Consider the following 25,190-nt stretch of genomic DNA (forward strand, 5'->3'; position numbering starts at 1 on the left):
AGGCAGGATTAGGACACAGGACAGCCGAACTGCAGTCACCTTGGATCCTAAGACATGAAGGGGCCACAGAGAGGGCAGCCAGATCGCTTACCCTCTCTGCCGATGTCAGAGCCAATAGCAAGGCAACCTTGGCTGAAAGGAATTTCAGGTCCGTATTCTCCAAAGGCTCGAAAGGGGCTTTAGACAGAGCGCATAAAACCAGTGCCAAATCCCACTGAGGAGCTGCAGGGTGTTACACAGGTCTGTGTCCCCGCACCCCTTTCAGGAAATGCTTCACAAGTGGGTGAACGAGTACCGTCTGACTGGATGAGATGGCGGCAGCCCTCTATCCATCAGCAGCTGGAGGAATGAGAGCACACCAGGCAGCGAGCATGTCACCGGATCCAGCCATGGTCCAGACCAGAGTTGGAACGCTGACCACTTGGCAGAATACGAAGACCGAGTGGAGGCGGCTCTCAAACCCTGGATGGTGCACACCACCTCCTGTGAAAGACCCAAACCCTCCAAGTGCAGCCTCTCAGCAGATAGACATATAGGGGCCGACCCGACAGCAGGACTGGGCCACAGAGGCTGCGCAAAGGCGTCCACCCTTCATGGGGGGGCATCCTGCGAGCTCATTGAGAACCACAGGGCTCACTGAGCGTTTTCTTGGTTGGCAAACAGGTCCACTTCTGCCATGCCAAACCTGTGCCAGATCTGGATCTTACCACGGACATAAAGTGATGCTTATTTGCATGTTATGACTGACCACTACAGGCTGTGAGACGACACTGCGATGAGCCTGAACATCTGCGCAGCAGCAGGTCGTCCAAATAGAACAAGACCCTGATACCCTCCCATTGCAACAGCTCCAGAGCCCTCTAAACACACTTGGAGAAAGTGCACGGGGCCAGTGAGCGCCCTGGAAGGAGAAGCACAGGAACTTTCTGTGTTCCGGGACGACGGGAACATGAAAGTATGCGTCCTAAAGGTCGATAGAGGTGAGCCAGTCCCCCTGGCACACACACAACAGCTGTTTTATTGTCAACATGCACAAAGGTCTGTATAATTGCTCTGTTAAATAACGACAGATCGAGGATGGGCCTTATTCCCCCCACGATTTCTTCCTAACCAGGAATGAACGAGAGTTACCCCCAGAGAATGCTGGCCAGTTCCTGGGCTGGGGGAACGGCCAGCTGTGTCAAGGCCATTGTCCACCGGAAGTTGAAACGGGGGGATCGGGGAGCTGCTGGTGGACCCGCGGATGTAAGGAGCTGAGTCATCTGACAACTGCTCCATCAGATCAACTTCAAGTGTGTGGGCTCCCACACCTCTTCATCCTGTTGCTGATTCTTCTCGGGAGAGAGGTGGGCACTGTATGGACAACGCAAGCCGGGGGTGAGCACACGGCCATCATGTTCCAGCTCGAGGCATGCCTTGCATCAGGGATGGAGGTCCATCAGCAGGGTGAATGCTGTTTCGCAGACGCCGCACACCCGCATGGATGCTCTGGCATCTCGCACATATTCACAATGTGACAACGTGATAGAGGCCCACATTGCGGGTGGGCGTAGACAAAGCTTTTTTCAGTGCTGCACATGCTCACAAAGGGGTAAACCCAATAGCAATAGCCTTAGAGGGTGAAGCCTTTATGAAATAGAACAAAACAATTCATCAGACAAAACAAAAACATCAGATGCTATACTGTAACAAACGTATACAGTATATTAAACATGTACTTGTTGGTGCTGTGGTAACTGTTGTGTTCACATCTGTTGTAGCTGTTTTTGTTGAATCTGGAAAGAAAAATGTTTAATTTTGTGTATTTAACTGAGAAGTAACATCTGATAGACATCTTTTTTTATAATTTATTTGTAAATTTACTTGATACAATTGATGGTTTTGTGGTAACTGTTGTGTTCAGACCTGTTGTAGCAACTGCTGTTAAAAAATGAAAAAATTACAATTTTGTGTGTTTAACTGAGATGTAACATCTGATAAAGAAAATAAATTGTAGAAAAACTTATTTTATTATTATTATTTTAAAGCACTAACTTGTTATAATTGCTGTTAGAGTTGCAGCTGTTGTAGTGTTTATACCTGTAAAAATGTTAAATCTATGAAAAAACAATGCATAGTATAAAATTGCTAAGACATTTTGTACAAATATTTAATTGGGTAATGTTACACCATCCCTTATTTCTAAAAACATACTTGTAACTTCACTTGTTGGTGACGTGGTGTTTGGAGGTGTTTCAGCTATTGGTGTTTCTTTTTATGGCCATAACATAGTAAAACACAGTAAATAGTTATTCAGTAAAACATAATTTACATTACAATGTGTAAAGACCATTTTATAATTATGCATTTTAAACTGAAAAGTGAAATTGTCCAACTGAAGAAAAATTACTGACAAAATTTAATAGCATGTTTAGATTGTTGAATTGTTAATAGCCTGCAAAGACAATTCAACAAAACCACATGATTCAAGCTCATATTTCTTACTCTAAACATTTACTAAATGTTACTGCAAAGGTGTGTCACATAAACTTAACCTAATACTAAATGCCTTGGTAAAAAAAAAAAGGAAAGGAAGACCATCATTAAAAGTCATTGTAATTGTAGGTGTAGTGGTGTTGAGATGTGTTGTCACAATACTGTAGTTATTGTGTATGTTATCATCATGTATTATTGCAGACAATGAAAGACCAAAATATTCAAGCCCAGAACAATTACTTTCTTTCTAAATTTACTGTTTAAAACATATATGTCCATCGTGAGCCGTTGGTGTAGCTGTGGCTGTTGCAGTATTCAAATATGTTGACAGTTGAATGTTTTCTGACACCAACTCTGTAGGTCTTGCTGTAGTTTGAATTAGTGTTTAGATGTACTGTTATTGTAGACGATGTGTCTAAAATGTGATTTTAATATCATTAAACAAAAATATAATTCAAGAAAGAATTTTACTTAATTAACTCATACCCTTATTTTAAAAACCTTATTTGCTGTAAATGTTGTTGGTGTTGAAGAAAAGTTTAATTTCATAGATCATTTAAACATTTAAATTTAAACATTAAGTAGTTAAAAAATCTTAACCACAGGAGTGTTACCCATCTCTTATTTCTACAAACATACTGGTAACGACAGTTGTTGGTAAAGGTGTGGCTATTTTGTTGTATCAATAGTTGTTCAAAATGTTGTTGTTCATAATGTGTTAGTGACAATAGAATCCGTATTATTTAAGGATATGACTTACGTTATTTTGCAGCATGTTTACTACACAAGTCTGTCCCATAAATAACACTTAAAAACTAACTGCTGTATTAGAACTAGGAAGAGCAATTTAATAATATTTTATAAGAATTTGAAGGTTATTGTTGTTGGTTTTGTTACAGCTTTTGTAGTGTGCATATTTGTTGTATTAACAGGTTTTGAATATGAAAGGACGATTTTGGGGTGTTGTTGTGTTCAGGACTTTTCTTTTTCTTCTGTTCACTCACTTCGTATGTATTTAATTGATAAATATATTCTCTTAACATGTCCATTTTTGAAAGTATTCTTACTTGACAACATATTTTCCACACTTGCATAAAACCTTTGCACAGTACTGTATGTGATTATTACAACATACCTGTTATGACAGTAGGGGTTGATAAGACTGCAGTAGTGTTTTGTGTTGTTGCAACAGTTGTGGTCTCTGTGATTTAAGAAAACAGTAACACTTAAACTGCTGAAATACTAAAAAATGACAGCAACAAAGACTGCAAAGCCTTGTGCATTTTAATTGTCATAGCTTAGATCACATATCATAAGCTCAATGAATCAGAGTGTGTAAGTTGAGTAAAAATAGCTATAACCAAAAACTTTGTGGTATTTTCAATTACTTTAGTTTGGAATAAATACGTAACAAATAATGCAAGTCTGAAAATACATTAGTATTTCATACCATCTGAAGGAGCTGGGCAAATCAAGAGATCTGTTTGGAAAAAATAAAATAAATAAACAGCAAGTGGACATATCTTCAATATAACTGAGGCATAAAAGTGATTCATAGGAGGCTCTTACCTGACAGTGTCTGGCAATAAACCCCATCTGGAGGAATGGCATTGATGCATCCACAAGTGTTGTCCAATATATCATCACATTTGCCAAAAGTAGAGCACATATGACAAGGCCAACGGTACTGTTCTTCACATCTGCATTGGAATGTTGTACCACTTGGGTAACAAACTACATAGAAAATCATTATGAAACAAAACCATTAGCACAGGAAATGTAAGATTGTTGACATACTTTGCAATGATTTCCATTACATGTTTATTCATTCTTAGATTACCTGTAGAAATGCTGACATCAGAGATCTGTATGTGGTTGTTGATGCTGACGGGGTAACCGATGTTGCTCAGAATGGTCCTCAGTTGATTTACTTCTGTCACATCTGAGATGTTCAACTCAACAGAAATGAGGTATTCATAAACAATGGGTGGACCTATTGGGAGATTTTAAAAGAAATAATGTATAATTTAATAAGTAGATGTTTGATCTGAAGTCTCTATTTCAGTATAATTCTTTGTTGCTGATTTATTTAGCACTGTCTTAGTCTGAGTCTTACTTGTTGGTGAAGGAGAGGGTGTTGTCACAGGACAAGCTGTAAAGTCTGGAAGGAGGACAAGAGAAAAGTATCATAGCACTGACACTTCTACCATTGTCTGCTTATTTCCACATGATTATTTCAAAACTTGCTTACTGTACTGATCAACAGACTGGCAATAAACCCCATCTGGAGGAATGGCATTGATGCATCCACAAGTGTTGTCCAATATATCATCACATTTGCCAAAAGTAGAACACATATGACAAGGCCAACGGTACTGTTCTTCACATCTGCATTGGAATGTTGTACCACTTGGGTAACAAACTACATAGAAAATCATTATGAAACAAAACCATTAGCACAGGAAATGTAAGATTGTTGACATACTTTGCAATGATTTCCATTACATGTTTATTCATTCTTAGATTACCTGTAGAAATGCTGACATCAGAGATCTGTATGTGGTTGTTGATGCTGACGGGGTAACCGATGTTGCTCAGAATGGTCCTCAGTTGATTTACTTCTGTCACATCTGAGATGTTCAACTCAACAGAAATGAGGTATTCATAAACAATGGGTGGACCTAATGGGAGATTTTAAAAGAAATAATGTATAATTTAATAAGTAGATGTTTGATCTGAAGTCTCTATTTCAGTATAATTCTTTGTTGCTGATTTATTTAGCACTGTCTTAGTCTGAGTCTTACTTGTTGGTGAAGGAGAGGGTGTTGTCACAGGACAAGCTGTAAAGTCTGGAAGGAGGACAAGAGAAAAGTATCATAGCACTGACACTTCTACCATTGTCTGCTTATTTCCACATGATTATTTCAAAACTTGCTTACTGTACTGATCAACAGACTGGCAATAAACCCCATCTGGAGGAATGGCATTGATGCATCCACAAGTGTTGTCCAATATATCATCACATTTGCCAAAAGTAGAGCACATATGACAAGGCCAACGGTACTGTTCTTCACATCTGCATTGGAATGTTGTACCACTTGGGTAACAAACTACATAGAAAATCATTATGAAACAAAACCATTAGCACAGGAAATGTAAGATTGTTGACATACTTTGCAATGATTTCCATTACATGTTTATTCATTCTTAGATTACCTGTAGAAATGCTGACATCAGAGATCTGTATGTGGTTGTTGATGCTGACGGGGTAACCGATGTTGCTCAGAATGGTCCTCAGTTGATTTACTTCTGTCACATCTGAGATGTTCAACTCAACAGAAATGAGGTATTCATAAACAATGGGTGGACCTAATGGGAGATTTTAAAAGAAATAATGTATAATTTAATAAGTAGATGTTTGATCTGAAGTCTCTATTTCAGTATAATTCTTTGTTGCTGATTTATTTAGCACTGTCTTAGTCTGAGTCTTACTTGTTGGTGAAGGAGAGGGTGTTGTCACAGGACAAGCTGTAAAGTCTGGAAGGAGGACAAGAGAAAAGTATCATAGCACTGACACTTCTACCATTGTCTGCTTATTTCCACATGATTATTTCAAAACTTGCTTACTGTATTGATCAACAGACTGGCAATAAACCCCATCTGGAGGAATGGCATTGATGCATCCACAAGTGTTGTCCAATATATCATCACATTTGCCAAAAGTAGAGCACATATGACAAGGCCAACGGTACTGTTCTTCACATCTGCATTGGAATATTGTACCACTTGGGTAACAAACTACATAGAAAATCATTATGAAACAAAACCATTAGCACAGGAAATGTAAGATTGTTGACATACTTTGCAATGATTTCCATTACATGCTGATTCATTCTTAGATTACCTGTAGAAATGCTGACATCAGAGATCTGTATGTGGTTGTTGATGCTGACGGGGTAAGTGATGCTGCTCAGAATGGTCCTCAGTTGATTTACTTCTGTCACATCTGAGATGTTCAACTCAACAGAAATGAGGTATTCATAAACAATGGGTGGACCTAATGGGAGATTTTAAAAGAAATAATGTATAATTTAATAAGTAGATGTTTGATCTGAAGTCTCTATTTCAGTATAATTCTTTGTTGTTGATTTATTTAGCACTGTCTTAGTCTGAGTCTTACTTGTTGGTGAAGGAGAGGGTGTTGTCACAGGACAAGCTGTAAAGTCTGGAAGGAGGACAAGAGAAAAGTATCATAGCACTGACACTTCTACCATTGTCTGCTTATTTCCACATGATTATTTCAAAACTTGCTTACTGTACTGATCAACAGACTGGCAATAAACCCCATCTGGAGGAATGGCATTGATGCATCCACAAGTGTTGTCCAATATATCATCACATTTGCCAAAAGTAGAGCACATATGACAAGGCCAACGGTACTGTTCTTCACATCTGCATTGGAATGTTGTACCACTTGGGTAACAAACTACATAGAAAATCATTATGAAACAAAACCATTAGCACAGGAAATGTAAGATTGTTGACATACTTTGCAATGATTTCCATTACATGTTTATTCATTCTTAGATTACCTGTAGAAATGCTGACATCAGAGATCTGTATGTGGTTGTTGATGCTGACGGGGTAAGTGATGCTGCTCAGAATGGTCCTCAGTTGATTTACTTCTGTCACATCTGAGATGTTCAACTCAACAGAAATGAGGTATTCATAAACAATTGGAGGGGCTGCAGAGGCAGAAAATAATTGAGTATTCAATAATTTTGTTGAGAGAAGTGTAATAGAAATCAAATTAATGTAAACAAAATTAAAAATTTTGTTCATGTTCATGTCGATATTTATTTTCTGATGAAAACCAGCAGCGTTATTTTCACTTTACCTGTTGGTGAAGTTGTTGTTGTTGAAGGACACACTGAAAAGTCTGTATACAGAAACAAACATTTCTTCGGTGAAAAGGTGTCAGTATAGGCATGAGGTTAAAATAAAAATAACAAATACACGTGAGCACTTGCTTAAATAAAATAACTGAAAAATAAGAACATAGCAAAGGAGAGTCACACACTAAATGTTGCTTTCAAAATTAAGTTATTTGGGCATTAAAACAGGGATTAGTGTGTGACCATAGGACTCACTTTGATGATTTATTGATTGACAATACTGTCCATCTGTAGGAATAGCTTTGATGCACCCACATGTGTTGGTTTTATCACCATAACATTTCCCATAGGTGGCACACTTGTCACAAGGCCAAAGGTAGTCATCCTCACAGTGGCAGAGGAACCCATGGCCATCTTGGCTGCAAACTTTAAAGAGAACACATTTTAGAAAGAGGTCAAATGTTTAATATAGTCACCATAACAAATGCTACTCTCCGAGGGCTTGCCTGTAGTGATCTCGACATCTGAGATGTTTATTTGCTTGCTGATTTGGACGGGGAATGGGATATTGTTCACGGTGTTTCTCAGTTGATCTGCGTCTGTAGTGTTCACTTCAATGAAAATCTGGTATTCATAAACAATTGGAGGTACTGTTGAAAAAGAGAGCGTAATTCGAAAGAAATTGTCACCATTGTCTTTCAAATCTGAGGTAATCTTCAGTAAAACAAATCGTTAAAATCATATTATTATTTATGTATAACTGTGTTATCATTAATTTGTCTAGTAATCACATTGCAGGACGGAATATTACATTCTCACCAGTAAATAGCATGTCAATTTTTGTAATGTTGATTGTGTTGCTGAGTCTAACAGGAAAACTAATGTTCTCCACAGTGTCCCTTAATTGTTCTATCAGTGCGATACCACTGACTGTGATCTCAACTTCAAGTATGTAAGAATGAAAACATAAGATTCAATTGAATTTTTTAAGTACAAAATTAATAATAAACTTTAAATACTGTAAGTGTCTTTCACCTTTCTTTGGCTGGCAGTATTGCCCCTGAGATGGAATACTGTTGATGCACCCACATGTGTCGTCATTGATTTCATCACAGGCTCCATATGTATTACAGTTCTGATATGACCAAACATACTGATCCTCACATCTGCACCGGAAGTTGGTACCATTTGGGTAGCACACTAAATAAACAAAACAAACAAACACAATTATTATCACTCATTGATAGGCCATCAATGTTTGGTCTCGGCTGTCACCGGGCAGAGCAGGGTCCCCTATGATGCCAGTGATGCAGGATTTTAAATTGTTCCTTGTTGAACTTTAACTTGTCTGTTGACAGACAGTGAACTTTGGAAGTATTTGGACAATGGTACATTTTCTGTTTCTGTTGTCTCTGTATGTTACTTTATACTTCTCTATACTTTATAATATTGAACCATATTTATCCAATAGACATAGTTACGTTACAGAGTAATCTTATAAAACACAACACATTCTTAACATTAAATCAGTGGTTCCCAATCTTTTTGGCTTGTGACCCCTTATAAAAAGCAGTGTATACATAGGGCCTCTTGTCATGTTTCATGCTATATGTTTAGACAGTTCCAGTTATTGTTAGCAGTTCCACCAAATAGACATTTCCCTTCCAAACTTCCAAGATGGATTCATTTAATCAACAAACAACATAGAAAGTGGAAAAGTATCAAATATTTCACAAAAAGCAGATTTTTATATCAGAACTTGTATCTTTTCTTTTTTCCTCTCCCAATAGTCATCTCATGAGCCCTCAGATTGATCTGTTGATTTATCTGGAACAGTAGTAATTGCGGCAATTTAAGTGATTGAGATTAAAGGAGAGAAAAATGTAGAACTGTGTGTTGTCAGAATATTAAAAGCGTGTTATATTATGTGTCCTTGTACCATTGTTCGCAAGCAGGGGCCGCAAATGTCCAAAAAATGACTTGTTTCAAAGTATTAAACTACTAATTAACTACAAACGGAAGCATTTCTATTCAAGAACAAAGAAAATCAGTACAAGACCTAAAGGACAACTAAATATTAAAGACTTGAAATAGCAGGTTTAAAGATTGTAGATTGTTAGATCAGGACTCATTGTAATTAACTTTAGAAATAAGTTTTCAGTCACCTGACAGACAACGGCACTGGTATAATTATCAAAGGGTCATTCTCTCCAAATAGACTTTGGTAGACAGATAAATGCCACCTTTACACAGCGTGACACTACAGTGGTAGTGACGATACTTTTCACTTAAAACATTAACATGACTATGAGCTCAGGGTTGTATCTTCACATGTCAGACAGAAACACCACTTTGTAACATTAACATGACGGTGATCTCAGGACTGTATGCAGTGCTTGAAGTGGGGAAAAAATAGGTGCCAGTACTCAGACCCACATATTACTGTGGTGTGTTCAGCAGCACATGGAGACTGTCCTGCAGAGGACCCGTGGGAAAATATTATCAGTAATCAATTATTGTAATAACCTATTTAATAGAGGACAATTCACAATACTTGAATTGTTGTGAATTCCATAGGGCCCTACTAAAACTACAGTGGAATAGAATAGAATTTTCTTTAATCACTTTTGAACTTAAAGATATTGATTCCTGTGATAACATCTATTTTAGTGGTGTAGTAAGCACTTTGCACTTGTTTGTACACAAACAGTCTAGTGGTGATGGGAGTCCAGAGAGCAGGTGCGCTTCAGCTGCTGTATCACACCCAAATATCTGGAGTTAAATCGTATGAAATTACACAGTAAACACTTGATTGTGCACTGATGCAAAGGAAACGACTGGCCAGAGGCATTCCCGTAAGAACCTGTAATATTATCTCTAACATGAGAATATTTTTCATGAAAGAAAAAAGTATTATACACAGAAAATCATCAAGAATTATTCTCTTTGTCAACTGTGGGAAAAACGGTATGGCACACTACAGTGGCACGGTGATCAGACCAGAAGAAGCTCCATTCTTACCTGTGGTAATGTCAATGTGTGTGACATTCACAGTGGGACCCAAGTCCAGGGAAAAGCTGCCGTTGATAAGGCGACTCCTAAGGTAGTCCAATGTCTTGACATCTGTAACATTCAGTTCTACATCTACTGTGTAGTCAACCTGAGCTAGCAGCGCTGTAGGAAAAATTCAACAGCATTTAGGGCCTTTTTTGGATTCAGGACATACCACTATAGAGAGATCACAGCACATATAATTAGACATGGTGCTGAGGGTAAAACTTCAATTTGTGTTTCCTAGGTGGGCTGTTCACACTGTATCACATGGAATTTCACATTTAAGGCCTAAAGGCTACTGTACAACCAGAATATAACAGTATTAGTCACTGCAATCTTCATTAAGGAAATTAAGGCGTCCTTTTTTTATTTATTTGCCTCTTTTCTGGTTAATTCTAGGAAGGTTACACTGAGGAAGGTGGTTGCATTCATATTCAGTTTTCTGATCAGGCTGCAAAATGCTCATCTACAGAAATGGAATTTATTGTTGGTTTGGACTCATCCAAATTCACTCAAAATATTTCTACGTTAGAAGATTTTGCAACAAATCAATAAAGAATGTGAGTCTCGTTTATTGAGTCCGTACAAAGACCAAAGTTAAAAATGTTTTATGGGGGATTTCACACTGCACTATTATTTGGTGGGGTGCAGTGACTTCAGGCTAGCTGTAACTCCTGGACTAGAAAACTCATGCTAAGCAAAGCTAATCTCCTGGCTTTAGCTTAATATTTAACGGACAGATACGAGAATGGTAAAGATCTTCTCATGTAACTCTCAGAGAGAAAGCAAATAAGTGTATTTACATTAAAGGTCACACTATTCATTTTCATACAATTTTCAACCATTTGAATTAATTGGACTTACCATCCCTTTTCTCCCTGGTGTGAGGTAGAAAGTGATCTTCTTCATAGTGCACCTGAGGCAAATAAAATGGTGTCAGGCTCAAATCATTGATTTGTGGCAGTAGTATTTTCTGTTCAGTATCATAAATACAGTGGACTTACTAGTAAAGCTGGACTTGAGAATTCAACAAAGTTCCCCGCTACCAAAATAATAAGAGTCAATAGGAGAAAGATGGTCAAGCCATTCTGAGATATTGCCATTCCTTTCAAGAAAGACAGAAAGACAGAAAAATAAGACATTATGTGGCGATTCCATCCAACTTGCAACTTGTTGCAACATGTATTGTTACAGAGACAATGGGTGTGGAACTTCTCATATTAGTCATAATTCTACAAGTGAACAGATGAAATCAAGCCAGTTATTAATACATTGAGGGTTGCTCAACTTACTTGCTTTCATTACAAGCAATGGATACTAATCGTTTACCAGCTTTCTTATTAAATTCCCAGTTCGGCTTTGGTCTTAGACAAATTTTAAGGCACAGCTCAGCTGGAAAATGCAAAACACTTTTTAGAGACACAAGGTTCTCACAGGACAGCAATGCTACAAAAAGATAAAACAAATAGTCAATGTGAATTAGAACAAAGAAATAGTCAATCCATCCATTCCATCAGAAGAAAGCTATGCTCTGTGCAATGAGAGGATTCTGTCAATATAGCAGAATCAATCCAATGATCATCTGACATACATAGATATGGCAATAATGGAAAGTGTATATATTGTGTAAATATTTCTGCTGGCTTTCAGTTAATGTAGCAAAATTCATGGCAAATGTAGTGAAGGTAAAAGTAGATTTCTGGCCCAAAAAATACTTAAAAGTCAAAGTACAGTTTTATAAAAGGAACTTGAAGAGTTGCTGTTGTAAGAAAAAAACTTTTTTACTCATTTGTGTTACTTGTAACAAGTTACTACCAGCCCCTGAATGTAGTGCAGTAGAAACTACAATATTTGCCTCTGAGATGTTGTGGAGTAAAAGTGTAAAATACAAATAGTAAATAGTAAACGTAATGGTAAAGTACTAGTTCGTTGAATCTGTACTGAAGTACAGTAGAGTAAATGTACACAGACATCAGCACAAACTGTTTCTACTTTTTAATCAATGTATTCTGACCTTGTCTTGTGGGTGTTTTTATCAACCCTCTTTTTTACCATTCCTCTTTTTACTTATGTATTGTGAGCCAAAGCCCCCCTCTGAACGAAAGGTCCATGACAGCCCTGATGAATTAGCGGCCCGCGGGCCACATCCGGCCCTGAAGCAACCTCCATGTGGCCCAGCACATAATCTAATATAGCCTATACAACAACAAAAGTACACTACATGTATAGTGTATGAAAGTATCTAAAGAGTGAGCTATTGTATATCGTTCCTTCTCATCTCTGTTGAGTTTCATATGCGCTTTACCGATCACCGCCAATCAAGGCTCAACACTTAGCCTACTGTCCAACCTGCAGCCTCTCCGCTCCTCTGTGTGTCTGCAGAGCACCTCGAGCGCGTGCAAACCCACGGAGCGAAGTCCGCCAGCTGATCAGTGGACATTACCGACATTGATGACTACTACGCCGGCTGAGACAAACCAGCTCCTCTCTACCAGCAGCAGCAGAGGGATGAGGAGGACAGGAGGGACTGAGCTGTTCATAATTTCTGAACTTCACACAGTATGTTGATGTCAGGAATATGATTTATTTGTTGTTGACATGTTAAATTTGTTTCCAGTGAGATATTAATGACTTTGCTGCTGTAAATCATGTTGCTGCTCTAGAAACAACATCATGATCATAGTAATATATCTTCTTGCGACGAAATTAAACTGAATAACAAAACTGAAAAACATTATTTTGTCCTTGTAATCCATGCTTTCACTGCATGGATAGCCTTTGGATATTGCTGGAAATAGTCCCCCTCCTTAAAGGGTAAATTATTATCATAACTATTAAATAACGCATTGCATTTAAACAGCGCTTTTCATACACAAAAAGCAATAACAGTAGCCTACTGGTCTAACAGGAATGGTTTCCTTGTATAATGTAATTTCATAAATATATCAATAAGTTACTGAAAAGATCCTATTACTGAAACAAATAACTGTAGGTAACTGAAACATACTAAAACATTACATTATATACTAAACAGGACATTTTGAAAGCTTGAACTTTGTCTTTGTCTCGTTTGTCCCGGATTGAATGGGCCCCTCTGACAAAACAACTGGCCCCAGTCTGGCCCCCTTAATAAAACTGGTCTAGAACCGCAACTGTTCCTTCTGGAAAATGAGTATCAGGATTATTAGGCTATATAAACACATCATATTTTGAGTTGGATAGCCTATGGCCTGGTGTTCAGGTCACATCTCTGCTATCATAAAATCAGTGTTGGGCAGTAGCGTTGCTACAAGTAGCGCTGTTACTAGTTTAAGTTAGTTACATTTCTCAGTAGCTTAGTGGCAGCGTCGCTATTTTCTGAATCAAATAGCTTTTCAGTAACGAAGCTCTTTTATTGGCCGAGTAGCTTCCACACACGCTACATTTTCTCAAGCGTTACTGAAGGATCAGTAAGTGACGCCACCGCCACACACGGACCTGTATGTGCAGCCGGCAGAAGTGCTTCCTGTGATGGTGACATCACATACTGATCCTTAGGCTGCGACTTTGCTGCAGGGGAATAAAGACGCTCGATAGAGTTCACTTTCTATTGTGATAGATAGAGATATCTCTATCTCTCTCTCTCTCTCTGGCCTAATGCCATGAATGTTTAGGTTGTTTAGATTGCAATGTTGCCAGAGCACTAATTCACATATAAACAATAAAAATAAATTAATTAATAATTAATAAACAATGAAATGACATTATGAAAACTAAAGAAAGAGGGAAAAAACAACCAAATACAAACTCAAAACACAAAATATGTTACATTGAAAATATGTCTTGCTTTTTGACAAAAGGTTTTCAAAGGAACAATTATTAAAATAACAAATAATTAAGTAAATTTATACAAACAATAATGGTTCACCGTTTGTTGCATGAGGAAAAACATTTAGCTGCAATGATATGGCAGTAAGTAGGAGAGTTTGTGTGTGTCTGATTTAGCTCTCTCTGCACACACACTCTGTTTGGAGCAGGTTTTTAGTCTTTCTTCTATTGCTACTGTGGAATGAAGTTGGTTCAATATAAACTAGGCCTATACTGTGTGTGTGTGTGTGTGTGTGTGTGTGTGTGTGTGTGTGTGTATAGTGTATGTGTATATATATATGTATATATATATATATATATATATATATATATATATATATATACATATATATATATATATATATATATATATATATATATATACATATATATATACCTAACTATAAAATATAAAAAAATTCAAAGTAGCTTCGATGTAACTAAGCTATTTTTGCCACGTTGCTGTAGCTTAGCTGGCTACATTTCACTGGGGAGTAGCTTCTGTGTAGTGAAGCTACATTTAATGTAAAGTAGCTAGTAGCTTAGCTCACTACATTTTCCAAGTAGCTTGCCCTACACTGCATAACATCCTGTGGTTGGTTTGTTTGCTTTCACACGACCAACGAACCGCACCAGTTTTAGGGCTGAAACGACTCATCGATTAAATCGATAAAAATAAAATCGAACGTTTCGACACAAATTCTTTGCATCGATGCTTCGTTTAATCCATTTAACTATATAACCATTAACAATGGGGCGGCTGCATGTTGAAGCATTTAAATGAAATCATGATTGATTGTTCAGTTGAAGGCTAGCCAAAGTAAGCCGCAGTCCTCGGCTGAAAATGTGCACATGTGCGTTTGTTGTTCTCCTGTTTGGGCTGTGAGTTGTAACCTCACCGTGTCGGGGAGCTGCCATTTTTAACTACCCTGCAGCTCTCTCTGTAGGTCAGACAATCCCTGCTACCTGCGAGTAATAATCCATCTTTTCAACCATATTCTTTGTCTTTATAATTGCCATTTTTATAATAACAAACAACAGTGTAATTTCAGATGACTTTGAAGTAGATAAACCCAAACACTCCTGGATAGATTTCCAGTTTGGATCTTCTCAGGGAAGACAAATTTTTTTGCTACAGTGCATGGTGCCAAAACAGACCTTGTCTTGAGTAAATGCATCATGCTGTTTCCCTTGTAGACAGTTTAGGGCTCATGCACCATCGGATTTAATGCTTACAGTAAAAGGCTTCAGAGACTGGAAACATGCCTTACAAAAGGATAAGGGACTAAACAGACACGCCTCTTCTAAGGACTATATTGTGTGTGAGAAACTTTGGAGAGAAAAATTAAGATAACTTATGTTCGGGTGGGGGCCATGCCTCAACCACACCTCTAATCACCTATCAAGCCTATCTAGACCTGTTCTGCTCGGCCTGCCCTCAATAGTCTCAGATTCTTGACCCAATCTCCCTTTCCCTTCTGTTCATCCATTCAGCTTCCCCCTCATCCCTAACTTGCTCGGATGAAAACACTTCTGAGACAGACGGAGTCTCCTCTGCCTGGTCTTCCGTACATCCTCCCAGACCAGCCTATCAGACAGCATCCTTCTTCCACCAATACCCTTCCCCTTTACGTCCATTACATCCATATAATCCATCCTGTATCATATATACATTTAGAATCTTCATTAAAACTTTAAATGGCACATCTTTTTGGCGTGGTCCTTGCTAGTCAAACAAATGCGCATTGAGACTAGTCAGGAAATCACAACGCTTGTGCATATGGATCAGCTGACTCGCAACAAATATTATGTGGGCTTTATCATTGACATTTTGGTATTTCTAGTCTTTGTAATGCATGGCGCAATCTGGCAGTTGATTATTCTTTCTTTTAAGAATTCTTGGACATTCTTATTTATGTTTGAGCACCCTTGAAAAAGAGGCATTGCCCCTATTATTCTCAAGAATGCATCTTACATAATCCATGACATTCAAAATGAAATAATTGAACTCATGAGCAAAACGTCGACAGTGCCTATTGTTGAGGAATTAGGCGACTCTTTTTACACAATCAAAATGGATGAAACCCGAGACCGTACTGGCAGTGAAACTATTTCCATTTGCCCTTGATTTTAACCTTCGTTGGATAACTATGACCTGGATGACTGAGAATCTTCATAGACATATTTCCATTATACTGCATTTTGTTGATGAAAGCTCCACCACAAAAGAGAGGCTACTGACAATCACCACAGCAGATGCAGTTGACACAAAAGGTCCCACACAGATACTTATTTCAGAACTAAGAAAAGCTGGCCTGAACACAGACCCAATACTCAGTCAAGTTTACGATTAGGCTTCTCTCAAAAACCAACTCCACTTAGTCATTGTTTATGCCATGTCCAGTGAGAGGGCTATTGAGGATTTATTCAGTATCTGTAATGTGCTGTACAAGTCCACAAGTAAGCCCACCGTTGTTGCCCAATATCAGGTGAACACACTGAAGCGTTGGACAGGACACCTGTGGAGGCAGCAGGGTTGCTGAGTACAATATTCTGGCCCAGCTTTAGATTTTAAGCCCTTATTAGGAGTTTTGGAGTGAGTGGGCTGAGCAGACAGAAGCTACTGACAGTCTCTTGACCTGACTACCATTAATGTATATTTTATAGAACTGGGACACACGTCCTCAGAGGGTATTAGACAAATATCATATACCAGATGTATTCAGTGAAAGCTTTGAGTCTGCTGTAATTTAACGTCTAGGGTAAAGAGGTTGTGTGCTCAGACAGGAACTGGTTTTAGGATCTAAATTGCAAACATGTAATCGGCAGGATGACTTTGATGAGATTTATTAAGCAAAGCAGAAAGAGTAACTTACAGATAAAGTCCAGGCACTCCACAAAAACAAAGGTAATCCAAACGAGTAACGAACCAAGTCCACGAACAGAAAGCAGTTATCACACTGTATGTAGGGATAACAGGTATAATATCCAAGGCAAACAGTGAAACATGAAAAGACAGGGAGACTAGCAGAGACACACGACGAGGTGAAAAAACAATCTGGCCAGGACTGAACAAATACAGAGGCAAACAAGCAGGGAGGGAACAAACAGATGAGATAATCAAGAGTTAACAGGAAACAAGCTATACACGAACAACAGATGCAGCAGACAAAAAAGAAACAGGGGGACTGACAGAAAAACCTACAAACCAAAATACCTGACAGGCAAGACGAAGATGAAATAGTTATACTATAGTAAGTAGTAATGCTTTGTTTTTATGTGATGAACAAATATATGAGACTCAAACCTCTCATTTTCTGTCTTTTGTTACAGATGCGGCTGATTGATCATAAAACTCCATTTGTTTGTTTGTTAGTTCACCACAGCGTGGCTATGGGTAATTGTGACGTTATTATTTTGCTGTGAGCACATTCTTTGGGTCGACTTGCACCACTTTAGTTCTTGAAGAGGAACCACAGAGAGAGATTATGCATCTGAATGTTGGCGGAAAAAAAGACATTATTTTGAAAAAGTAGATTTGTCAGTGTTTTTGAGGTCCTAACTTAAAATTTAAAATTTAATTTTTTTTTAATGTAATTTAAGTAAACGCAGTGTCATCACATCTTTGAAGCTGAAACCAGACACGATAACAATGAGAAACATTTCAAAAATACCTTTATTTTCCTCTCAGAGTGCTTAGTTTATATGTTAAAATCACAAAGATTTTCTTCTGGGGTAGATTATAAGTAACTGAGTGTCTAGCAGTGATTATAACCAAAATAACTACTTCATATTTTTGGCCCTACTCCAGCTGACATAATGACATAGTGTATTGCCTTACTGCTTCTATGTCTTCACTTTTCCGTCCAAGCTCACAGGATGTTTATTGTTAGGTGGTGAGAAACTTTACACTTACAAATGTGATTATTGCTGTGGTGTCCTGAAATAAATAAATTTAATACATATTTTAAATTCATGGTTTGCTGTGTTCAGTAGTCAGTAGTTCATGAATGTAGATGTCATGATGTATTTGTGTTTGGGTCACAGGGAGACACCAAATCTCTCTTTTAGGCCTCGAGCTGAGTTAAAAAAGCCAAACAATGGGAGGTCATTTTTCAAACAAATAGGTTTACAAGGTAAACTAAACTGTTCTTATTTTCTATTTAACTCTAAATGTCTTTTTATATTCCCCTATGTTGCGTTTATGTTTTATTTAAAGCAATTTGAATTGCTGTGTTGTTGAAATGTGCTATACAAATAACCTTGCCTTGCCTTGTCTATTGTATCAACATTCATACGTACACTTTGAAGTGCCCCAGGCAGAAGCACAACCATGGCAGTTAACAGCATTTACTAGAATCAGAATCAGTGTCAACATCTACACTGGATAACTCGCATTAGTTTTCCTAGAACTACATCTTCAGTAGAGCGTATAGTTCCAAATTAAGAACTGGAGGTGAGACCAGGTGACATTTCATTCACCTGTGGATCTTGGCTGGTGGCAGATACAGAGATCTGAAAAACTAGGCCAAATATAACAAAAACTATCAGCACAGCCAGAGAGTGAGAGCATTTTGTTATTTGGGTGAACCCATTAGACACAGACATCTGGCCCATTTGTGCTCCTGACTCATATCCAAGTTAAGTGTGACATAGATCTCCTAGATTGAGAAAAGAAACACAAACCTCTCATTGCTTTCCAGTATTCACACCTTTAATGGTGTGTCTTCTTCAAGGTAACCTTATCTGCACTAGACAAGAGGAGCTTCCACGCAGTGTTAACTGTGAGTCAAAACAATCAGGTACAGCAGAAGATTTATCTTGTTTATTTCAAGATGCCAGAATGGAGTCCAGTTCCATATTGGAAGTGGATGAGAGTTGTATGAAAATACTTTAAAATGTATCTAAGAAGAGTAAAACTAATCACAATTTAATGTGCTTGTTTGGACCAATAGTGCTGTAATTTAACAAGGCACAATTAAAGATGAATTTATAGGGAAAGACCATAGATACTATGGGATTGCAGAGAGATACAATTATGGACCAATAGGGATTTTCTTCAGATTTGGTGCCAGCTGTGCATTGCTGTAGCTATACAATGTTCACACTTACACTGAGCTGAGCTTTATTCAATACACAGCAATGCTGTGTAAGACATCCTGTGTTCAATGAGAATGACACCAGGCTCACATTCATTTTTTACAACATTGACCAACTGTATGCTGCCGTGGTGATCCAATCATTTTACTGCACTGTTTTTACACTAATTACTCATTCACTGAGGATAAACAAATCAGCCAAATATTGAAAAGGGAAGTATTTGGAATTTAAGTGTTTGGATTAAGATTAATGATTGAAATCAAGATTAATGATTGAAAAAAGCCTGGGAAAAACTGCCATCGTAATGATAAACAGAATCAAAGTCAAAGTCAACCTGCTGAAATATCAAACACAATAAATTAGTTTTTCAGAAACGTGTTGATCCCAGTGGACAAATAGATTTCCTTTTACCCACTTCAGTGTCAAGGAGTGTATGATTAGTATTGCCCTAGTCAGTCCACAAAAGCATTGGTAACAACGCTGAGACAATATTCAATAATTTCACAGAAAACACACAGCAGATACAGTACAGCCTATACAACAACGATGCAGATGTGTCAAAGCACACATAGTGACTATCAGGGAAAATCTGTTGCCTCAATTATTTCACACACTCAGAAATTTACAAAGCCATGCTTCGTTGCAAAGTCACCATTGTTAATTATTTCTGCATAATGAGAAAGAGGTCCCACTGCAAACAACCTGCTCCCTCAGTGAGCCCATTGCCAAAAAACACAACAACACTGAAAGAACTATTCAATAAAGTCCCAACAAATAAGCATTTTAAAAGACATGTAAATCAGTCAGGTTCCTAGTCATAGCTCTCTTTTCACCTCACCTTTTTTCTTCTGCTGTGACTGTCCCCTCTGGGTTTAGGAAACAAACTTCATTATGGAAGCCTGCACAGTGTAGAGACTGTCAACCCGTACGTGGAACTACGGGAAACATGCTGTTCAAAAAACTTCCTGAAATATAGTAAGGGGGACAAACTGTTGGCAGTGGCTCAACAGGTTTAATTATTCCCTCAGCTCCATTGTTTGATTTTATCTGCTTTTTGTCTTCATACCTGTAGGTATGTGTGAAATAAACATAATAATCTCACAAGAAGGAAGATAGATACATGAATAGATTATCAAAGAAAATGTTTGTTTTCTTGTGGAATGGCAGAAGCAGCCATCTAGATTTGAATCAACTGTCAACTTTTTTACCAAAATACAGAAAGAACATTGTTAATTTAAAACCCTCTAAGTATCTAGGAATGATTAAGGTATAGCCAAACAATCACGAAATTGTACAATGACATCTAAATTAAGGCTGCTGGGAATAAAGCCAAGCTCCAACATTCAGTACCCTTGAGCAAGACTCTTAGCACTTAACAGTCAACAACAGACAGCACACCTTCCAAATCTCGACAAGCTGTGACTTAGAGGTCAAACGGGTCACCAACTACTCAGAGAGATCAGTAGGGGAGACCGGGTATGGTTGTAACATGGGGAGAGTTGTAACAACACCAGTTTCACCAATTAGAGATAAGATAGGAGTCAGGTGATCATTTCAGTATTTACCTACGTCCTCCCCGAGAAGGCATGGTGGTTATCAAGTCTGGAAACAGGTACATTCAAAATATGATATATAACATATAATATAAAACAGAGAAAACAATGATTTTGAGGTGTAATAAAGAAATATGAAGCCAATTTACTCAGTTAGCATTTTCCAGGTGAAGTGATGTGGCCTTCCAATCAATCACCTCATTTTAGATTATAACATTATAACAGTTTATTTTGAATGTGAAGTTTCAGATGCAAATCACTTTACAAACTGGAAGATGAAAAATGGGTGCCTGTTATCTGTAACTGGCTGCAAATTCAGTTCAAGAGCAATATAATATGATCGTGGCTATGGTTGTGGCTTCTGCTATGTGGAAGGACCTCTAACCACTAAATCATACCCTATTGTGTTTGGTCAGTCACAGCAACAAACTCCATAGCTGCAGTAACACTGTACACAGTGGCATTAATAGGAAAATGGCAGGTTTCACAGCTATTTGTGGAATAATCTTACAACTAAAAACCCACATAACCCCACATCTGCATCTCATGTTGGTGATGTCTGAAAACTATAGCTGAAACCTATGGGTGAAATGGGTAAAAAGGCTTATGAGGTTAGTTACACTCCCTAGACACTGCAAAAGGCCAAAACAAACTCAACATGGCCATCAGAGGAAAATCATACAAACATTACAATAATTTCAATACTTAGGGCCAATACTAATGACTATAAAGATTAGATTTCTCTTAACTTTAACACATGCGATGGCAAACTCAATAAATCTTCCTCTAAAAACCAAAAGAGGCACTCGTATATTGTCCTATTTCAGTCATATATTAAATAATTCAATTTCAATTCAATTTTATTTATATAGCGCCAAATCACAACAACAGTTATCTCACAGCGCTTTTCATAAAAGAGCAGGTCTAGACCGTACTCTATGATGCTATTTACAGAAGCCCAACAGTTCCCACCAAGAGCAGCACTAGGCGACAGAGGCAAGGAAAAACTTCCTTTTAAGAGGCAGAAACCTCGAGCAGAACCATGGCTCAGGGTGGGCGGCCATCTGCCTCGACCGGTTGGGGTGAAGGAGAGAGAGGAGAGAGAGAGAGAGAGAGAGAGAGAGAGAGAGAGAGAGAGAGAGAGAGAGAGGGGAGGGGGGAGGCAGCCTACACAATATACACATACAGACAGTAAAGGTGATGTTGCTATAGACTAAATGAAAAATAGTACAGATATTTATAGTAGTGTTGATGATAATAATCGTAATGTTAATGATTATAATAACAATAGGACTAGTAACAATAGTTGTAGCAGAGGGTGTCGAGCAGGAAAACATGCTGCAGCATTCTGGATCAGCTGAAGAGTCTTAATGGACTTTTTCGAGCAGCCTGATAATAAGGAATTGCAGTAATCCAGCCTAGAAGTAACAAATGCATGGACTACTTTTTATGCATAATTTTTAGACAGGATGTTCCTGATTTTCGCAATATTACGTAGGCGAACAAAGGCGGTCCTTGAAATTTGCTTAATGTGAGACTTAAACGACATGTCCTGATCAAAGATAACTCCAAGATTCCTCACAGTGGTGCTGGAGGAATGCCATCAAGGGAAACTATAAAGAATAATTCCCATTCATTTAAAGGGTAAATACTGTGAATTGATTAACTTGATTAAAAACCATTTTATCAGCCTCTATTAGCCACAAAAATACTAGTAAGTCACAACCAGGTAATCCAAATATTTAACATTGAATAATATTTAAATAAAAAACAGTGAGTCCTCTTTTCTCCGTTCACTACATTACACTATAGCTGACGCTTTTATCCAAAGCAACTTACAATTGCTATATGTCTGAAGTCGCACACCTCTGGAGCAACTAGGGGTTAAGTGTCTTTCTGAGGCACACATTGGTGGATGTGTCACGGTGGGAATCAAACCCAGGTCTCCCACACCAAAGGCATGTGTCTTACCTGGTGCTTTAAACCATGACATCCAAAAGTTAATCATTGCTGCTGCAGAAAGCATTCTTAACTTCTCAAAAGCACACTACATTTAAAACCTGAACAGTAACTTATACTAAACAGTAACTTATTAAGGAAAATGTAATTGTAAAGTCTTCTAAATTCTATTGAGATGAATCTTATATTGTAGGACTGCTTACAACATTCTCAAGCAGTAGTTCAACATTAATTATCATCTATGATCCAAGACTTACTTACATTAGAATATGAGGACTCTTACCAAACTGAATAATCTGAATAACTGTATATTTCTGATCAGGGAAAATGTCAATAGTTTTTGTGTTCAAAGTTTGCTTAACCATAATTTTAGTAATCATTTTAAACACTTTCTTTAATAACATAATATCAGGCGCCTATCATCAATTTTACTATTCTGAGGCTTTTTACATAAAACAGAAGAGAAGGTGAGAAGATGATGAGCAAGCAAAAATGAACAAAATTGAAGGGCAGCCCGACCAGACCAACTAACAAAGAGTTGTAGGATCTGGGTTTTCCCCTCTAACCTGAGCCAAACTTTGAACTAAACAGAACTAAGAACTAAAGTGAAACTGAAAACTGGACTACCAAGGTTGGACTACCTTGGCTGATAGCTTGGCAAGCGATGCTCTGTAACCTCTTTCAGTGTCCTTAATGTGGAGTTCACATGCTTACTCAGAAGCCTATATCAGGTCAACAAGCTCAAAAGGGCCCCCCCTACCTCTGAGGCCGGTTTTGTAGAAATAAAACTGACTATCAGATGGATAGTGGTGAACACAAATCTACCACTGTTTCTAATCTTAGAATTATGAGGCACTGAGATTAGAATTATCCTCCATCAATATTTGATTCGCGCAGTGCTTCCAGATCAAAGTGCCAATCTCTAGGTGTATCTCTAGGTATCAGAAACCCTTGTTCTATAACAATTCCAAGTCAACAGTATTTTATACAAAAGGGCCTAATAAACTCCAAGAAAAACAGTTACAATTTAACAAAAGTGTAAATTGGGAATTTTCTCTGATGCTTGCAAAGCTAACAATTACTCAGTGACAGAAACGGAAAGTAAAAAACAACAAAGGAACACAAAGGGATGGTGTTTCTGTGTGTGACAGCCTGTACTGTGGGCTCCAAACCACAAGGTAAAATTGGTGAGACCGACGATTAAGAACAAATGCTACTGTGTTTGTCCAAAAGTTGCAGGGTTACATTCAACCAGAGCTATATCAGAGATTCTGGTAAGAGAAAATGACTACAGATTAACACACACACACAAACAATTATTAATCAGAAGCTCCAAATACACCGTCACGTTCCTTCGGATGGTAAGTCCAGGGGAGGAGGAGCAACAATTTTTGAAATAAAACCGGGCAAAAGAGGACAGTAAGTCAGGGTTATGTGCAAACTTAAGTGTATTTATTCAATATTGACAAAGGAAAACCAACTCAAAACTACTCTCTCAAAAGGAGACAGCGAGCCAACAAGGTAAGGCAACAATAAACACAGGTTAAGTAACTGAGGGAGCAAGGTTCAACACTAAATGAACCGCTGAAAAGTCCTCTCTCCACTGAGGAGGTTAAAACCAGACACTGTTCTGGACTCACAGAAGATCTAAGCTGGTGTTCAACCCACTGGTTGAATGTGCTGCCTCTGTCTGCTGGGCTGACGGTGGTCTGCTCACGGGTGTTGGTCTGCAGTGTGATCACAACAGGTAGAAAGTGAAACAGACCGCCTGCGGTGGAAAAACCCATGCCTTCTTATCCTCCAGGCACATCAGGCACACCTGCTGCAACTCACTCATGCAGCTGAGGCATGGGGGGGAAGGGCCACTACCTGAGAAGGATCAAGGAACACACCCCAACCCAAACAAATGACCCTTAGGGTTGTAACATACACCATCAGAAATTCATAGTTGGAATAAGTAGAATAAGATATTACCCGATACAGCCTTCAATACAACCTCTATGAATGGAGTTACAGCAATATTTTACAAAGGTGGCAACTAAAGAAATAATAAATATATTGCCAACCCACACTGCAACTAAATTAGACAATTTCATTTGTGTATTTATTTACTTATTTTGGCTAGCTCAAAGAAGATACTAATTTCTGTTTGACCTCAGACCTCAGAGTCAGACCTGGACTGAAAAGAAAATTGAGCATAGCCTTAGTTCAAAGCAGCCCAGTTTACAATCCCAGCACATCAGCTGATAGCCGTCAGCCCACTTGATGACAGCTCAGCTGATTCCCCTCTTACCATTCATTGGCAAAA

General features: G+C 38.2%; 1 protein-coding gene across 1 annotated transcript; it reads right to left on the reverse strand.

Annotated features, from left to right (window-relative positions):
* Positions 1 to 1,612: 1,612 nt before the first annotated feature.
* On the reverse strand, positions 1,613 to 20,332 carry LOC119891055. The gene is made up of 26 exons (XM_038702388.1): positions 20,209 to 20,332; positions 11,429 to 11,529; positions 11,289 to 11,340; positions 10,392 to 10,544; positions 8,406 to 8,570; positions 7,877 to 8,020; positions 7,626 to 7,796; positions 7,373 to 7,414; positions 7,068 to 7,220; positions 6,791 to 6,961; positions 6,656 to 6,700; positions 6,380 to 6,532; positions 6,103 to 6,273; positions 5,968 to 6,012; positions 5,692 to 5,844; positions 5,415 to 5,585; positions 5,280 to 5,324; positions 5,004 to 5,156; positions 4,727 to 4,897; positions 4,592 to 4,636; positions 4,316 to 4,468; positions 4,045 to 4,209; positions 3,926 to 3,955; positions 3,611 to 3,676; positions 1,719 to 1,775; positions 1,613 to 1,626 (listed from the first exon to the last, which is right to left on the reverse strand). Exons 2-26 carry the CDS (start codon positions 11,525 to 11,527, stop codon positions 1,613 to 1,615), a joined length of 2,787 nt encoding a protein of 928 aa, XP_038558316.1. The 5' UTR covers positions 11,528 to 11,529; positions 20,209 to 20,332.
* Between the last annotated feature and the right edge of the window lie 4,858 nt (positions 20,333 to 25,190).

This window comes from Micropterus salmoides, unplaced genomic scaffold (assembly GCF_014851395.1).
Source record: "Micropterus salmoides isolate LMB-PRFRI ecotype aquatic unplaced genomic scaffold, ASM1485139v1 Ms_hic_scaffold_68, whole genome shotgun sequence".
NCBI classification, from domain to species: domain Eukaryota; kingdom Metazoa; phylum Chordata; class Actinopteri; order Centrarchiformes; family Centrarchidae; genus Micropterus; species Micropterus salmoides.